This window comes from Hippocampus zosterae, chromosome 7 (assembly GCF_025434085.1).
Source record: "Hippocampus zosterae strain Florida chromosome 7, ASM2543408v3, whole genome shotgun sequence".
NCBI lineage: Eukaryota > Metazoa > Chordata > Actinopteri > Syngnathiformes > Syngnathidae > Hippocampus > Hippocampus zosterae.
Window position 1 is genome coordinate 8,668,561 of NC_067457.1, and position 19,181 is coordinate 8,687,741.

A 19,181-nucleotide genomic window follows, 5' to 3' on the forward strand; every position below is an offset into this window, starting at 1 on the left:
TATTATTGGTGGCACGGTGGTCGACTGGTTGGCACAGGCGTCGGCAACCTACAACTCCTATTCTTATTTTGGTTGCTGCTCCGCGTTGCTTGGTAAAATAAACAAAAAAACAAATATAAGAAAATGAATTGAAAAAAAAGCACACATTAAAAAAGAAGAAACAACATAAAATCAAAAATTTCAAGCAGTTAACAAAAGAAAATTAATTGAAAACAAATAGCGAAAAACATTACAGGTCACATTTTCCGACGAGGAAGTGTTTGGGGGGGTGGGGGCGGTTTCAGGGGAATCAGATTGACAGCTGATTGGATGAGAGGGTAAACTTGATTGGATTGTATGCAACGTACATTTATTTTTTCTCTTTTTAATTGTTGTTATATATTTATCTTTTATAACATTTTACGCATTGGTTTGCAAAATGAAAACAAAATGGTTCAACGTTGGAGGGCCGGAACACATCCATCTGTCTTTTGGAGAAGCACGAGGAGATCTGTTTTAATCTAATCATCTAATCCTTGCCAGTGATGCATGCTGCTAGGATGTAAACTGTCCACTTGAGGGTGAGCTACAAGAACATACTTTCTACAGAAACGCACTCTCTAAGGTTAGATATGTTAACTAATTCACTCCCAAAGACGTTTTTAAACGTCTTTTCAGGCTTGGTCCAGAATTGGGTGGTACTGAATGAGTTAAAGAGCGCAAATAAAAAACAAACAACTGATGTGTGGCTGACAAATTGTGCACAGTCCCTCTTACAGTAAAAACACATCCTCCTACGGTATAACTGTCGTTCTGTTCGGAATTAACCACCAATCACATTCAAACTCGTGTTCAAAGGGAGCAAAACAAACACATGGCACCATTTTTAAAGCTTCTGATGAACCCGAAATAAAGTTCCATCAGTTCTAGAAAGATTTCCTTGATATGTGGGTTCCAGCACACCCACCACCCTAATGAGCATACGTGGCAAACAAAATGAATGGATGGATATTTATGCTGCAAATGTATAAGCACCGATTTCAACCCAACGAGGGACTCTTATGATGATGACGTGAAAAAAAGCCAATTGGGACACGCACTGAAGCTGGTGCTGCTGTGGGACACAACAGATGGACATACAGAAGGACTACAGAACATACACCACAAGGCGATTTTATTTTTTTTTGTACATATCACAACCACTGGTCTTGCTAGCATCTGACCATTTAAAAAAATATACCATTATGACCCCACCAAAACAGTAAACTGGATATTCCGTTGACCTTCCAGAGCCCTCAGGGAGAGCACGCCACAGGATTTTTTTTATCAGGTCAGGATCAAACAGACACAGAAATGCAAGCATGCGCGCACACACACACACACACACACACACACACAGACAAGCTTTCATAGTTCTATTTTAAGCACAGATGAAGTTGAGTGAACTGGAGCGGAGAAAACAAATGCACATTTGCACAAGGAGATACTCATTCACTCACAAGCCCCACACCTCAGCACAGATGAGCTCGGCCTGGAAGTGAATTGCATCGTGAGCCCCTTTGGACAACGGTACGAAAATGTCAGGTCGCTGGGTACTGAATTCAGCGAAGTGTGAGGGTTGTCAATATTTGTCATGAATTTTGACATTTGACAACACCTACTTTGTGTACGACATGAAAGTGCAAATGACGGCATTCGAAGGAAAAGCCGCCGAGTCTCAAGGAATGCTTTACAAATACATTGTACAACTTGAGGAAAAGGCCATCACATGATAGATTTACGCTATGAACATTTTCCACCTTTTGTTTTGGTACTGTTGCCTTTTTAAAATTCTCCACACAATGCATAATAATGGCAGTGTGTTTACACGATTTGATGATATGATGTAATAAGCAATAGTCAAAGTTGCAAGGAGTCATAAATGGGCCCTCAGGCCGTCATCCAACTTCAACAGCTTAAGTTAGCTTTGCTGTTCACGTGTAACGTGTAGTTGAGCAAAAACCCAGTCTGTGTCGGCTACGCGAGAACAATTCTCAAGTAGGACTGCCACAAACAATTCGTTGGCTCATCGACCAGTCACCGATAATAGTCGCAATTCGTCGACAAACTGGATCACGTAAATCGAAGGACGTCACACCAGCGAGCAGCTGCCTTTATATCACCATAATTATCTTACAGCCCCAATTCTGTATGGTATGTCCGCATTAACTAATTCACTCCCAAAGACGTTTGTAAACGTCTTTTCAGACTTGGTCCAGAATTGGGTGGTACTGAATGAGTTAATAATAAAGACAATTAAGATGGTAGCACATTCAACTTTGATAAAATGTGTACCGGCATTCCTGACATGTTGCTAAATATCGATATATATATATATATATATATTTGCTTTGCTTCACATGAAAAATTTCAAAGCCCAAAATTGATCAACAAAATCCAAATATGGTATGCACAATGAAACAAGAGAAAACCCCTTCAAGCATATATGGAACTTTTTTTTTAAGCCCTGTAACTGAACAAGCCCTTGAAAGGTAACTTGATATCATCCACCTCAGTACTCGGCAACACAAGCATTTGATATCGCCAAGCCAATCATCAACCAAAAATGAGGACAACAAATAAAATGCGTATGAAAAGGAATGCATGTATAGTTTATTATGACATATTATAGAAAAAAAATAATATCCCTTTCATGCACCCTGTAACCTGATAGCATAATAAGCTGTCCACTATGGTAACCGCTGTCCCTCAAAGGGTTAAACCTTGTGCTGCATTCGTTGGTGGAGTTTGTCACAGACTTCCACACAACCGTCCCCCCCGCCTCCATTGTGTCACTTTCTCACATAAAAAAAAAAATCTCAATTGTTTTACCAAACAAGTTGCAAAAGTTTTGGCACACCCATGTCAATGATTATGTACAATTGTCTTCAGTTTCCAACACGATCAAATTGCTGATGGCATGTTGATCAAAATGGATCTCGATTGACATCCAAAGTGGATCAACCAGTTGACATTATATTCCAATTTGGGATAAATGTCATCAAAACCAAAGTGGCAGGTTTACGCCACAAAAGGCTCCCGGACTCTACTCTTATACTGTATTGACAACATGACGAAAACAACTTGACTGTCTTGTCTGTACTCAGCGAGAGCAAGACTTGTTGTTGTGATGCGCCGGCATGTTCACCGGCGACAAATATTTAGTTGCGGCTGATGTACGAAGAAATTTGACGTGATATTAGTATTCGAAATTGTAAGTTACACCTAATGTATGTACAAGATTGATGGCAATAGAATGGACAATGGAATGGTTCAAACCCAGAAAACAGGTGAGCCGTGATTGGTCGTGATGATGTCATATTTAGTCGACAGCAAGAGTTACAAAATTGCCGCCCCGGACATGGTTTCATTTAGATCGCACGAGCGCAACATTAATCAGAATGCCGTGTTTAGACTATTGGGTGCGATACAGATATCTTTGAAAAGAAAATGTTTGACTTCTACATTTTCAGAAATGAAAAAGTTTTGTCAGATAAGCGGTTAAAAGCATAACATCATCATTCATCATTTTCACTGCAATTTTTAACAGTATGCGTGGAAGTGCATGTACGAATGTAAAGTACTATATGTGTAAGTTATGGCTCACCTGTTCCATGGTGTTCAGCGAGACTCGGGGTGACTTCCAGTCGTCGCAAGCTTGTTAAAGTGGAAGAGAAGGTTTTAGCTGTGAGAGGGTGGGGAGGTCTTCACACAAACACACACACAGAGGGCACACACATACGCACACACACACCGCAGGGTCAAAACACAAATGAGCTATACTTGTCAACTCACATCACTGCTTCCTTCTCTTCCTTAACTAACATTTTTTTCTCCTCTTCCCGGTAGCTCCTCTTCTCTCCCATCCGACATGCTATTTTGGTCTCAATCACTTGATCTCACAGAGGTGGAGAACCGTTTCAATTGTTCCGTAAAATACATCCGTTTTATTTGTGTATACCTTCCATGCTCCCGTCTTTCCCTTCTTTGGAAATCTGGCCGGTTGAAGTGTGGCCTCACACTGCTTTTCCTTTGCCTCTCGCTTTGTCCGTGCTGCCTCTGCTCATCTAAATCCCTCAAGCTTTTTTTTCCCCTCTCTCCCGTGCTGTAGACAGCATTAGTGAGAGAACAGGATGAGGGGAAGGATCAGGGGGATCGAGTGCATGTACCATGTGACATGATAGTAAAGTGGGATTCCCAGCTGTCACACTCGCACTTGGAAAGCTTCATAAACTCCTCATGTCAATAAAGCAAACTACATGGCTCATTCTTATTGTTCCTTTCTGAGTCAAAGCACAGTATTATGTTGTCAAGTCAAGTCAAGTCAAGTCAACAGTATTTATAGAGCACTTTCAAACAGCCATCGCTGCATACAAAGTGCTGTACATGGAGCGATTTAACATATACAATAAACAGTAAGACGAATCAGTAATAAGTAATAAGTAATAAGTAATAAGGCGGTAGAAAGCACCAAGCAGTAAAACCAATAGCAAATCTAAGTCATGCTGAGTCAAACGCCAAAGAATACAAGTGAGTTGTGTGTGACATTGACCCGCGTTAATTTATATAAAAAAAAAGAAAAAAAATCTTGTTCTTTTTATTAAAAAGAAATATGTATTTAATTATAAATATAATTTATCTAGTACATTCCTGGTAATTAATAAATTATATTGATCTAGCAGTCAATGTTATGGAAATGCAAAATTATCTCTTGATGGCCTTAATATTTTTATCTATTTGCCAACCTACAATTTAAAATTGGTTTTACTTTTTTGTAAACTGGTACATCTCATTTACAGGAAACTGGACTCTGAGTACTATCGAACAACGGATAGACTATTATTGCATCGTGTATATGAAGTGGGTTTGTGGTAAGATACAAAACAAATCTGACTAAATGTAGTATTCTGATCATGATATTGAACTGTAAAAAAATAGCAACAACAACTGAATAAAGTCCACCACGTACACTGTATTATTCTATCCTGAAGGAATGTGGAAAAGGACATCCTGTGGTGCTTCCCCTCAGCTGTATAGCTGGAAACTCCCACCCAACAACAACAGAAATGGTCAGACACATTTGCCACAAAGGTCCATCTCCACTATAAATGCCCATACATGTACGCTACTCCCTCAAAAGTATTTTTTTTCCTGCTGCACTGTGGTTAATTTCTTACACGACCAAGAATGTAACTTTTTACCTATTGGCACAAATTAACAGTCCCCCCCATCATATCAATAAATATGTTGTACTATACATGTATTTGGGGTTGAATAGATCTGATAACACTTGAAACCCGTTTCACGTAATTTATGTCAAATCGGAGCAGCGATTGTAGAGCAGAAAAAAGGACAGGAAGATGAATGCCGCCATCTAGTGTACAATATATACATTGCACTATTTTGTCCAATGGTTGACAAAAAGTCAACGCATACCTGTTTAAATGCCAGGTTCTGTGAAATAAAAACAAATGAGGTGCAGATACATCGTTGAAAAGCGGTGACATAAAGGAAAAAAACATCAACTGAAACAAAGTAAAATCATTGAGAGCAGAGCTAAAACTAAACAGAGAAATGACTGGGGATGTTGCTGTGTTCAAAATGAACCCTAAATATTCAAACCGAAATTAAATGGGAGTCGGCACAAAACTGCCATCACTTAAACAGCCTCTGATTGACACCCAAATAAAGTTGAACTAATTTAGTAGGCTTTTCCTGACATTTTGGACAGTATTAAGAGGGGCCTTTTACACCTTTACAAGATAATTCATTACACTGCTGACATATAAAAGGTAGATGCTTGTATTTAAATATTCATCTTTTTGTTCGTAATATACGTTACCTTTGTGGTTCATCTCTAAAACTGAGAGGAACACGAAAGGAGTTTGCAAAAGTGACTTGCTTTTCGCACAAAACATGAGGTGCATTCAAATACAGTAGTACATTTAAAACTTACGCATGTAAAAAGTCTTTAAACATTTGAAAAAACAACGCATTAAACTTTAACCGTCCAGGACCACAAATATCTTGACAATTTGGGGTTTGTAATAAGCTATAAAACCCGATATGCGAAAAATGATGGGTAAAAATCACACTGCTATTTCAAATCATTTACATCATTACAATCAATGGGCTATCTGTCTGGTCACTTGTAATTCGTAATCAAAGTATGTATAAGTGTGTGTGTGTGTGTGTGTGTTTGCGTGCGTGAGAGAGAGAACATTTCTTATTTACCTATTCACGAATACACATATTTGTATATACTAAATAATACAGTAGAGTATATTGTAAAATAGATAAAATGTTAAAAATAGTTATGGGGAAAATATAAACAAATCAATATTCAGTAAACATCTGAAATAAATTAAATTCCAAAGCTATTTAGATATGTGGGTGTCAGCTGAGGTCGAGCATCATTCTTGCTTCGACGTCACAGCACGGTACATCACGCTATCTTCAATGACCTGAATTCAGGCTCGAAATAATGCATTGCGTGCAACACCCTGTTATTTTACACCGTCACTAAATGGTTGTATTCGTCAAATTAAATGGTTAAGACCGCACCGTTCAAATTATGGACCAACAGGGAGCATAAAAAAACGCAGCTTTCCCATCATCTACGTTCAGGTTCGGCCCATTGACGTCACTCGAGAGTAGTCGCAGTTTTTGCACTGACTGTGGCCAGTTGAGGCCGTGCGGATGGAGGCTCTCACTAATCCGTGGATCTTCGCTTCACCGAGTCGGAGCATGACCGCCGTTATTCGAACACCCTATCCTACCTCGATGCAAAAACATATATATATTTATACATCTTGAAATATATACAATTTGTTTAAACGTGTCGGGGTCTTTTGTGTGGACCCCAAAGTCGGAAGGGGCGCAGAGAGCAGAGTTTCACAAGTGCGACTCCCGACCGTCAAATGGTAAGTGTTTTTAATTAGACCGTTAATAATATCAGTCAAGTCGCTCCTTTTTTTTTTACAGTGTACAACATGAGCATGTTTGTTGAATTTGAATTAATTTCACAAATCATTTTTTAAAAAGTAAATAAAAGGCTATTAGTTTTGTGTATAGCCCAAATGATTTAAAACAATGTTTATATGCCTGTATGTGATCGTGTCATAAAGCACAATTGGTGTCTTGAAAAAAAATAGTCAGAGCTATGAAAGCTTTATGCTTAAATTTTATATTAAAGGTTAGTTTATTTGCCTTAATTGTTTACAATGTGGGACATTGATTTACCAGTGGGGTCAATAATTTAAAATGTACACAAAAAAACGATGTAATTAGCATTTTGTTGTACTTTGGAGTAATTGTAGAGAGAGTCACCTGAATCAGCGAACATTGTTGGTTATAAAGAACATGACGGGAGGGTTGAGTGCACATGGAGTTTCTTTGTTACCTTAGTATGAGTCCTCACATCACTGCTGCCAATTAATGAAACTTCCCTATATCAAATTAAGGTCTACCATAAAGCTGGTGAGTGATACTTATATTTACGATCAATTGCGATTGTACGCTAAAAATATTCACCCGCTGATGTGACGCACTGCATATTCTAGCCACTGCTGGGTCATTATATATACTGTACTGCAATGTAATTAATACATATATATATCCTACAATAAAAAGAAGAAACAAAAAAGGCAGGCTCTGTAAAATGGTTCATTTTGACTCTCAGGAGTGTTTGGTTTTGACATGAACAGTGATTATCAAATAGGTATTAGCTCACCTTTGATCATCACGCTGAAAAAAAAAAAACGGCATCATGCTTGTTCCACAGCAATCTTGCTTTTTTTGGGGGTGGGGGGACTGTGCAGAATTTACACAGTGTGTCATTTAGTATTCACACAATACTGTCTTCTAATTAATATGTAATTGCAAATTTGTGTTCAGCTTCACATGCAGTAACAAAAGAAGCGTTTTTTTCAAACTAGTGATATCATGACACAATGTGCAGCGTGGTATACCGTTTAGTGTTTTTGTTTTTTATGAGCTTTGCAAAGGATTTAAATCAGTCATGCTTTGTCTAATAGATGGCTTGCTCAGTGAAGCATTATGAGGGCACATGATGGCCCAGAGAGAACAGAAAGGAGGAGGTGGAAAACATGACATGTCTCTAAAATACACAAGGACCCGAGTAGACTGCGGTTTAAATACAGATACTTAGCTTGCGATCCCCCCTTTCACTTATCATGAATTATGCATACATAGTCGGTTCTATTGAGAGACAAAAGACAATGGGTCAGATTTATAAATGTTTGCACATCCAAAAAAAGATCTACTAACTGTGCACAGAGGTGTTTGCCAAGTGGGCTAAACTGTTCTATTTTGCTCCTTTGAAGCAATAGATCCAAAGAAATTAATGTAGCACGCACAATGGGACATTTTAAAAATCGGAGACAAACTGCCATGGCTGATTTTGCATCCTTAAGTGACTCTTAAAACCTTTTAAAGAAAGAGTCCACCCACTTCAGAATGCTAGGTGTAAAATGGCATTGCTATGCATAAAATTGGCTGTGATTAGTGTGGCCAGGAGGAGACAAGAGGAGCTCAGTAATCTTTTTTTTACTCGTGTAACATTTTTGAAAAGCCTGAAACAAAAATATAAACCAGGGGTGCCCATTAAGTAGCTCGTGAGCTACTAGTACCGAGCTACGGTAGTGTAGCTATCTCAGGGAGTGTTGGTCGCTCTCATGGCATTAACTCAATGACTGCCACCCATCTACGTTTTAATTAAAACATTTCAATCGTATAAAACGGGTTTATACGATTGAAATATAGCTTCCCGTCATTCACAGTGAATGAGTTAAAATAAGAGTACACTCCAGCCTTCCTCCGTTTTGAAATTTGTCACTTGACTGGCATATAGGGCAGGCAGTTGACCTGTGACGGGCCTCACTGATAAGGGTTCATGCAATTATACAAAGTACACCAATATATGTTGTACTTATAAAGAATTCAAAGTACGGTATATTTTAAATGAATGAATAAATAAATAAAGCAGCTCACATGCCGTAAAAAATGTGGGCACCCATTATAAACGTATCACCTACTTAGCAATGCAATTTTGGAGCTTCTGAAAGATCTTAAGCCCAACACTCGGTGAAATCACCTCTGATAAAGTCCCTTCGCATCTGCATTTCCGGACGTTTTGTCCATTTCAGTGCACTGGGCCAAAATTGGTGCTTCTCTCCCAAAGCGGGTTTGTGGATGTGCTTTCCTGAGTTTTGAATGCAGAGTTATGCAAGATGGGTAGATTGATCCAACTGCCATGCAAAACACACAGAATCTGACTTATGGCGCAAAATTAGCAAAGCGATAAACTGCATTCAAATGCGACTTGGATGTCAGGAATTCGGCAAAGCTGTGAAAAAGGATCGCAAAGCAAGACTCGAAAGGGCAGAGGTACATAAACAACATTTATGTGCAGAAAGGTGGTCGATGACCAAAAAAAAAAAAAATTGAGAAAGATGGTCAGTGCCTCAGCAAATAACCAGAAAAAATATTATACAAAAATATCAAAGATCTAAACAAAAAGCTCAGATGTAGCAAGAAAAAACAGGAGACCAAAACTGTAAACACATTGGTCAAAACCAAGCAGCAAAGCACGGCATACACAGAATGAGTCAAACAATTCCGCATACATGGAGGCAAGGAAGCAAATAATCTGACAACAGCACTTTGCCACTGAGTGCAAATATGCGACAGGTGCTCGCCTTGGCTCATCCAGACACTGCAATAAGACGCAACTGAAAACAGAGGCAGGCCACTTGTTCCCCCTTCAAACAAGAATTTTAACCCTTTCAAGGACAGTGGTTACTACAGTGGATAGCTTATCAGTATTTGTGCATGGGTGCAAGGGTGACACGCATTTCTTGAAAGTAATCAGAACAAATGCTGTGCTGAAATATCGACGCCAACCTTGACCCTTCCAATTACACCTCCAATTCCATCACTCTAACCTTCATGCTGCGAAAACCATCAGACTTCCTTCATCACGAAAACTATAGCGCCCCTCCCACCCACCCCCCACACACACTTTGGCACTTGTTCCGCCACCTGAGTTGATCGTGCGCTCTTAGACTAAATATGCAGCATAAATACATTCATCACCAACAGTAAATATAGATCACCGAGCACACTTACTGGTAGGGTTGGGCATTGATTGAATTTGAACGATTCCGGTTCTTCAATTGGATTGCAGGTCCTCACGATTCTTGATTCTGAAAAAAAAAAACCGAAAAAAATCCCAACAAAAAAAATGGGGAAAAATTCTTGAAGCAGGTCAATAATCTGATGAGAGACTAGGCACCTTGGGAGTCCTTAAATGCATGGCAGGCTTGATTGGTAAACACAGAACAGGCTCGCCTGCTGGAGAGAAACGCCCTTTAGTCCAGTTAGGGCTAAAAACGAAACTGACAGACATGGATTCAATTCCCGCTCCAATATAGTGTGAATAAGTGGGGGAAACTTCGTCCGTCTCTGTTTGAGACAGACTGATTTTGTTTGAAGTTAGCTGGAATTGGAACAGGTTCAAGCAGGAAATGGATGGCTAGATGATTTCAGTGAGTGTGAGAAGTGTGCCTGACCTGTTTGTAAATGATATGTTATACTTAAATATTAAATACATCCAACTACAGGATCTGAAGAGAGTGTTGTCCTTCCCACCATATCCTGGGGATTACCTGCATCCGGTGGTGTATGCCTGCACAGCTGTCATGCTGCTTTGTCTGCTGGTCTCCATCATGACCTATGTAATCCATTACAGGTGATCATCAAGTCATTCTTTAAAATGATTTTTTTTTTTAAATCCTTATGATGATTATATTTCCACTACCTTTGTCGCTACATTTTTTTTTCCTCCAGCGTGATCCGCATCAGCAGAAACGGATGGCACACACTCCTCAACTTTTTGTTTCACACAGGACTGACGTTCGGCGTGTTTGCTGGGGGCATTAATCAGATCAACGTTCCTTTTTTGTGTCAGATTGTAAGTTGGTTTTCCATACTTTTTCATTGTATTGTAAACACGGATGACCGATTTGCAACAGCAGCTCAGATTGCGACATTGGCTAAAAAAATTTACCTGTATATGCAAATGTACAAGCTTAATGAAAATATTTTAAAGGTGATGTAGGCCTCCTCCCACAGCAGTCACCTTATCGTGAGAGGAGGGGGTGGCGGGGGGATTTGTGTGTCCCAATGATTCTAGGAAATATTGGCTTTGGCATTATGCCCCTGGCACAGTAACCCATTGCAAATAGCTCTTAGGTGAGCGATCCGGAACAGGCGCGGCTCACCGGGCCATTTACTGAATGATGAAACCTAATTTTTCCTTACCCAAACACGGGACAATGGGAACGCCCTCTGAATCCAGCCCTGGAGGTGGTCCTCAATTTGCGAGCGCTTGGTGATCTTGCCTGCATCCATGGGCCCGGTCGGACATCATCGGAAAGGGCAACATGGGTCCCCCGTTCCCATTGCCTCACCACCTGTGGGAGGAGCCAAAGGGGTCAAGTGCACTGTGGAGTGAGTGGCTCCAGAAGCTCTCTCTAGGGTCGTGAAATGCAACCTCGCTCGGTGGGAAAGGAGCCCGAGTCCGAGGTCTAGATGGTCTGACTAGATAAAGTCGAGCTTGCCTCCACATAGCGCTTGGGCTCTGGTACCAGTCTTTAATGCTCAAGTCAAGTTAAATTTATTCATATAGCCCTTGAGCAGAGATGTTTCTCAGTCATTCTGCAGTTTCCAGGCCTAAACCGCTCAAACCAAGAAGAACCGAACTTTGACGTTAGTGTCACGGGTTATATTGAATGTAAATCGCTAAGTCATGCTGAGAGTGAAATGCTCGGGTGCTACGTTAATAGCAACAGACTCTTTTGTGCCGTTTCAGAGACAGAACAGCAGAACACGTTTTATATTTGCCTGTAGCGTCACCATGTCAATGCAGTCAAATCCTTTATCTGCCATTTTTGTTTTCAAATGGGTTGACAGTCCTTTTCTAACTCATTTTTTAAAAAGCTCTTCTTTCGTTTGGTTGTCGTCAATTTGAATTTGCAATACTGTCACAAGACATTGCTCTTGATGAGGATGACTGCTTCGGGCGCTGCAAGATTTTAGAGCGACACTTCAAGGGATGAGCCCTTGGTCTAAAGCCTATTATCTCAATCTCCATCAAGTGATCTGATCTGCCTGCTCTTATTGCATTAGAAATGCAAAAGTATATTTGAGCGAGTTGTTCCATGGGAGTCAGGGGGCATGGAATAAGCAAAAGTAATTACTTCTGATCGACCTTACACTTTAGACTCAGCCCATCATCTTGGTCCAAAGTTCGTCAATGTCACAGTGCAGCGTTACCGGGTTCGATTCCAGCTGCGGGCTTCCTGTGTGGAGTTTGCATGTTCTGGCTGCATGGGTTTTCTCTGGGTGCTCCGGTATATGATCGAAGGATTAGCTGATCAGAATTTCTGGGGAATGATGTTATTGTCGCATTCACATCTTCATCTCTCTTAAGGTTGGACTTATGCTCCAGTATGCTTCTTTGTCTACGATGCTTTGGCTGACGTTTACTGCCAGAAACATCTGTAATGATGTGTCCAAAGACCCACTTAAGGCTCCAGGCTCAAACGGTCCTGTCCTGGCTGAAAGCAAAACAACGATTCTCAGGTACAAATTAACCACACCCCACTCTACAGCTATTGGACAATGGCGTTCATTTTGTGTGGATTGTCATTTCAAAACAAGACACGATTGTGATACAACGATTGGATAATACCATATCGGCCCGAATATAAAACGGCCCTGATTATAAGACGACCCCCTCTTTTTCAAGGCTCAAGTTTGAAAAAATACTTTTTGAGCACCAAATTCATTTTTATACAGAAAAGAATTACAGTACATCCGAAACAAATGACTATAACAATATATTTGAGAGAAAAAGCATGTTATTTTGCCTCATTCAAATTTAAAGTGCAATCACATTCATAATTGAATCGCTTCTGGTTTTTGAAATGTAAATTACATCATAACTTCACCTCAGCTGCCGGTTAACCTGGTCGATCTTCGACCCACTTTTCTCCAGATTGTCGCTACTTTTCTCCATTTTCTGTTATCTCTTATTATTTTATTCTCTTTTCTTTCTTACCACTATTTTTATTCTTCGTGACAGGGGTTCATTTTGGCTTGGGGAGTCAAGTTCAGCATTCGCTTCAATGATATCTGGCGCCATCTAGCGTCGTGAATTGGTATAATGTCAAGACCCCGAATATAAGTCGACCCCCCTTTTTCAGTCCTATTTCAATGCAAAAAACACCGTCTTATATTCGGGCCAATACGGTAGTTATATTGCAACAACACCGGAGTTCTCATTAAAAAAATATTCATTGCCTTTCTTCAAAACTGTCCAATAGAATCAAGGATCAGACTCATTCCGCAAATGAATAATTTTAACTCCTCCGGCCTCGCAGGTCATTTAAGGGATTCGACCGAGTATGGCACAATTATTGATGGCTTTACAATTTTAATACATAAATAATTTTTTTAAACTTCCCCCTCCCTGTAGATTCTACCTGATAAGCAATGGCATACCGCTCCTAATTGTCGGAATCACGGCAGCCTTTGGAATGGAAAATTATGGTAGCAGGGATGATGCACTGTAGTAAGTATTCCAGAAAGTCATATTTTAATTCATTGGACAAAGCCTTCAGAATTGATTTTGAATTCTTATTTTTCTATCCGGCTGTCTTTACAGTTGCTGGATGGCCTGGGAACCGAGCCTGGGAGGATTCTATGCGCCCGTGAGTCTTTTGGTCTTAATCATGTTGGTGTACTTTTTGTGCACTTACATCCAGCTGAGACGCCATCCCGAGAGGAAGTACGAGCTCCGAGTTCTGACGGAGGAGCAGCAGCAGTTGTCGTCCGCGGACCAGCAGTGCCACCCCGACGTCGGGGCAGCGTCCGGATCTGCCGGCGAGTGCGCCGGATTTATTCCCGGTGTATCCGAGCTTTCCAATGAGCACTCGTTTAAATCGCAGCTCTGGACCACCGTTTTCACCCTGTTATTATTTCTCTCAACGTGGGCATTGGGAGCCATGGCAGTGTCTCTCGGGCGTTTTTTGGACATGATCTTCAGCTGTCTATACGGCGCATTCTGCGTCACTCTCGGACTCTTTCTTCTCATCCAGCACTGTGCCAAACGTGACGATGTTTGGCACCGCTGGTGGGCTTGTTGCCCGGCCAAATCCAAGCTTGCCGAGGGACACGGCAAGAGACAAAGCCAGAGGCAGGAGCTCCATCAACCGCAGTGCCACCCGGACTCCTTATGCTTGGCCAAAAAACCGCTTCTCTCGCCGCAACTTGTGCAGAGCTTGTACCATCAAGATGCATCCCCGTCGCAAAATCTCACCCCCCGTCACGCCGCTCCCTGCTGCGTGGCGGCGATGACATCCGCCGTAGCGACGCCGGTCTCCCCTTTTAGCGAGTCGGCGCCCTCACCGTCCCGTCCCCTGGCCTTTTCCGACGAGCTCCCTCGTCCATCTGCGCCGCTGCAGAGCTGCCTTATCGACAGAACCAAGTCCCGATCTTTCAATCACCCGCGCCCGTGTCTCCGCGACTACCGCTCTCACGTGGCATCAAACAGCATGGATGGGAGCGTGGGTAGCTCCCAGCTCGAAATCCCTCACACCGCAAACTACCTTGAGGGATCACCGGTGTCCAACAGCCAGCACCCGGACCTGCAAATTTCCTGCCCGAGCCCTCACTTGGATCAGCAGCAGACATCCTGTCATAGTTTACAACACCAGACCTCTTGCCACAACATACAAGACTCGCTCACGTCAAGCCACAGCCTCCTTCTACCTTCCCATAGGATAAGCGCTTGCCAGTGGCACTTGTACAGCTCAGCGGACCAGTTTGGGACCACCAGTTGCTCCGAGATGCCGGATTCTTGCAACTCGCTGTATTCGCAAGATTTCGAATCACCCGGCTACATGTTGAAGATAGCAGAGAAGGATAAGGAGAAACAATGTGAAGATGAAGAGCTCAAATTTTTTCCGAGAAATACTTTGCCTCGGCAACATGTTACGATCAATCGGCGGGTGACGATTGGCAGAAACCGAAGCCTGCAGGAAGATAGTCTGTTTGCGTCAGACACGACAGGGAACATACGGACGGGACCTTGGAAGAACGAAACCACTGTGTAGGGATGCAGTTCGGGAGCCCTTGACACTCCGATTGCCCTCGGCTTTATGAAGCGAGTCATCGACAAAAAAAAAATAAATTGAAAAAAAAAAAATCATACAAAAATAATTTTAATTCAAAATATTTTCTGAAAAAATATGGACTTTACAGAAACATTAATTAAGAGTCTTGTTTCTTCCAGTTGTGAAGAGATCTAGAAAGATAGGACCACTGGTTTGAAAGAAAAAAAAAGAATGGTCGTTAAAGAAGCAAACTACGCCAATACAACAAAGTGGTCTCAAAACAGAGGAGGACATTTGAGTCATCATTTATCATCCAGGCAATACCACCCCCCCAAAAAAAATTCCACCATTCCAAGGGAAGAGTTGCCCTCACTGGTTTGCCACGAAGCAACCACAACAACAACAATGCCAGTGTTGATATCAGCCACCAAAGAATCAATAAAAAGACTTCACAACGGAAAAATCGGAACTGATGAAACCTTTTGGATGAAAGGTAAAATGTCTTCAACAAACAAGAACAAGTCTGGCCGCCTCACTCTATGTTTGCATTGTATCTTGACTTTCGTGACCGACAAACTGCAATTGGAGTTTTCCTTTAACCCTTTGAGGGACACCGGTTAACACAGTGGACGGCTTCTCAGACTGTCAGGTTACAGGGTGCGTGGAATGGTTTAAACTCTAGATGTTTTTTTTCCAATGTTTTTTTTAAGTGGTGGCAGCTGCAATTTGTGAACTACGTGACTAAGTTAAGACAAGTTGTCCTGATCGTGTTTATGGAAGAGAAATCAAATCACTTACCCTCAGTCCACTGTAAATAACGAATTTGAGATTTTTTTTTTTTGTTTTAGTTTCCTGTGCCATATGACATGAAAACAATCCGTGTCTTCAACGTCTTGACTTTTACAGTGGGATGACTTGAAATATCGAGTCTAGAAACATTTTGTTGTGGCACACGATCTCTTCTGTGTTTCGTCCGTACGCAAAAAATAAAAGGTCTCGTCATCCACAGTAATACCTCACTGGTCTGTTTTGAATTTAGGTTGGTTGGCAATGTTTTAGGCTGTCCTTTTATAGAAACACACACACACACACACACACACTCCCGAGAACAGAACACTCTACACAAGCGTCACGATAGTATAACACTCGAGACTGGTCCCGAGACCACATTTTGAAAGCCCCAAAAATCTGACTGCCTCGGACTGAGGAAAAATTGTGTTACGTTAAATCTCAACAATTCACTGCTGAATTGTTAGCCAGTCTTCATATATATATATATATATATACACACACATGTTTGGTATTTATTAGTTTTCATATTCCTGTTTATTTATTTAGATTTTTTTTTCATACAGGCAATTTTGGTCCTCCATCAGGATCTTCCCCTCCCCCCCAATGCACGCAACGCTCTTCTCCTACACCCACGGGCCACTGGCTTGAACCACTTCAGCAGCAGAGTCAGAAAAATTCATGCTGACATCCCTGATGTGAACATGACCTATTTCAAAGCCCTCCAGAAGCTTCCAGACTTGGCTGCGTTACCGCCACTCTGAACAATTGCGTATACCTGCTTAACCGGCACGTTATGTACTGCATGTATGTACACATTGGCTTTATACAACCTTAAAACCTAAACGCATTTTTTTAATCACACCACCACTGTAAAAAATCCAATATGATTGAGCTCATCTACCGGATGCCTTCTCCTGCGGAGATCTTTGCCTCGGTGGAGGACTTTGTACTTCTCTCCCACCCCGACTCCACTGCATCCAACTGTGGATTTGTCAACAATTCCAACGTGCCGACTCGTGTTCTGTCTGTTGCACGTACATTACTGTGATTTAATTATTCATATGACGTTTTTGTACGTTGGAGAGACCATGGGTCATAACATCATTTTCTTTTTGTTTGAGCAAGTGTAACTCAGTGGTTCTTTGCGCTAGACATCTCAAATGTAGACATGCCGTACCCATATTTATCCTCTATAAAGGACATACACTTGATCTATTACACTATCACAGGTGATGTAAATTAATCTAAACTACAAAGAGGTAAATTGTTACTACCTATCCCGGGACCAAGGTGAGTTGTAACACTACTCGAGGACAGATCTAACAATTAAACTGTTAAAAGAACATCCCTACTAATAAATGGACGGAAGCACTTTAATGAATAATACAGATGGAATCATAAATTTATAAAACTACAATAATATCCATCCATCCGTCTTCTAATCCATTTATCCTCACAAGGGTTGTGGGGCGTGCTGGACACTATACCAGCTGTCTATGGGCAGTAGAGGTGGGGTTACACCCTGAACTGGTTGCCAGCCAATCGCGGGCACACAGATATCAAACTTGATCACAAATAGAATTTTTTTAAAGAAAAGTTACAATCCTCCCCATCTCAGAGGCACGAGGCTTTACCAGTCAGCTCAATTTCTAAGTGGGCCAGGACAGATTATTATTATTATTACTATTATTATACACAATAATTGTGATTTCACAATGTTGTGAATTTAGGTCGATTGATAATTTTGCAATTAGCCATTCATACAAATACACTGGTATTGCAAATACACAACACAAACCTCCTCACACAAGCACCACAAAGCTCACGTACCGGGGGTTCTCAACACTCAAAATACATCTATTAGGCCTGTATGACGTTACTGCCGACAGATAAGCAATCTAAATTCAAGCACATACAATGCAAAATGCATTATTTTCATAAGATTTTTTTAAAACATCAAGCGCTCAATATTTAAACACTTGTAAAAAGATGCGAGTCTCCCAACCAAAGCAAAAATAAATAAACGAATAAACACAATATCGCGCATGCTGCCGGTATGACTGAGGATGATTCTCTCACGTGCTGCCCTCTAGTGGCGACTTAAATATTACTCATGTTTAGAACAGAAAAAAATGAGGACGTGGCTGAACGTATACAAGCCCCCCTTTTGGCCGAACACTGCAAAAAATGTATCTGGGGAAAAATATGTCAGTGGGAACCAGACAAGGCCTTCGCTGCTGGCCTAAACACTATCAGAGGCACTGACCTGCATTTACAATTTAGATGAAATTACTACATATAAATTTATTCTTGACAGGCCACCCTTCCTTTATTTGAAGTGTTGAATCCTCACGAGAGTATTTCTTTTTTGGTCCAATCAAGCCAGTTCAGGCTGTGGTGCTTACGAATCACGGCCCCATTTTTTAAAAAAACAACCTGTCCAGCGGGTTTTTATAAATACATGAAAATATCCACCTTCAAATGTTTTTTCAAATAACCAATTAGTATGTGCTTTTTTAAAAAATCATTTATGAGAGGCGAGTGCACTTTACCGGCGTCATTGTCTTCAACTCCGCAGTCGTCAGGTGCGAACCGACTGCAGTTGGTTTAGTGTGTTTAACCGAGAAACGTAACGCAACTCTCGGTTATGTGACTAGCAACGGTTAAACGCAGACGCATGAACGGGATGTCGTATTGGTTGCTTATTCGACATTAATTCAGCAACAAACTTTCTTACTCACGCTTGTAAATGAGCGCATCTCGGACAGCTGCGACTCGACTCCTCTTCCGGTTAACCCCGCCCATCCACCAGTGTTCACATACGTAGTAATTATGCACTCCGCCTTGCATAAAAACAATAATTCAATAAAAAAAAGCACCCCACCAAAACGTCAGTCAACTTAAAAACATGGTCCCATTGAAAACCAATCAAAGCCAGACATTTTCATGAAGTTGTAAAACCCTCCCGGTCTCCCGGATCGGGTGTAAAAAAATTAACCAAAAGAGGGCGTTTGGTCGTCCTACGTCTCAACACTGGCGTTTTAAAGTTCCCGTTGTGTTTTAACTGTCTTAAATAGGTCTAATGAATTCCACAATAGTGGTGTCCCTCTAATAAATTAATTATTGTTGAATATTAATGTTTAATAAAAACGTTGTTAAAACTCACCGTCA

At 41.1% G+C, this 19,181-nt stretch overlaps 2 protein-coding genes across 9 annotated transcripts in view; one reads left to right on the forward strand and one right to left on the reverse strand.

Moving 5' to 3' along the window:
* Positions 1 to 10,966, reverse strand: part of LOC127604113 (rho GTPase-activating protein 21-like) — a 29,937-nt gene extending 18,971 nt beyond the window's left edge. Inside the window, exons 1-5 of one of the 8 annotated variants that reach the window (XM_052070983.1) lie at positions 10,859 to 10,966; positions 10,707 to 10,771; positions 10,334 to 10,389; positions 10,168 to 10,244; positions 3,626 to 3,675 (exon numbers count right to left, since the gene is read on the reverse strand). In XM_052070983.1, the coding sequence (XP_051926943.1) occupies positions 3,626 to 3,675; positions 10,168 to 10,183 (66 nt within the window). In that variant the 5' untranslated portion in view covers positions 10,184 to 10,244; positions 10,334 to 10,389; positions 10,707 to 10,771; positions 10,859 to 10,966. Of the gene's footprint in view, positions 1 to 3,625; positions 3,724 to 3,813; positions 4,273 to 10,167; positions 10,245 to 10,333; positions 10,393 to 10,706; positions 10,784 to 10,858 lie in introns of those variants that run through there. The other 7 variants (XM_052070982.1, XM_052070981.1, XM_052070980.1 and 4 more) reach the window with 7 other exon arrangements.
* A 1,572-nt stretch (positions 10,967 to 12,538) lies between these two features.
* Positions 12,539 to 16,413, forward strand: LOC127604164 (adhesion G protein-coupled receptor A1-like). The gene is made up of 4 exons (XM_052071133.1): positions 12,539 to 12,684; positions 13,580 to 13,675; positions 13,769 to 16,257; positions 16,346 to 16,413. The coding sequence occupies exons 1-3, from the start codon at positions 12,542 to 12,544 to the stop codon at positions 15,216 to 15,218; spliced, it is 1,689 nt and encodes a 562-aa protein (XP_051927093.1). The 5' UTR covers positions 12,539 to 12,541; the 3' UTR covers positions 15,219 to 16,257; positions 16,346 to 16,413.
* The last annotated feature ends 2,768 nt before the right edge of the window (positions 16,414 to 19,181 follow it).

Bases quoted from the DNA above. Each gene is read 5' to 3' on its own strand.
- LOC127604164 (XM_052071133.1), top strand. From the start codon at position 12,542: ATGCTCCAGTATGCTTCTTTGTCTACGATGCTTTGGCTGACGTTTACT. The intron at 12,685-13,579 runs GTACAAATTAAC...CCCTCCCTGTAG, and splicing joins AGCAAAACAACGATTCTCAG to ATTCTACCTGATAAGCAATG. The intron at 13,676-13,768 runs GTAAGTATTCCA...CTGTCTTTACAG, and splicing joins AGCAGGGATGATGCACTGTA to TTGCTGGATGGCCTGGGAAC.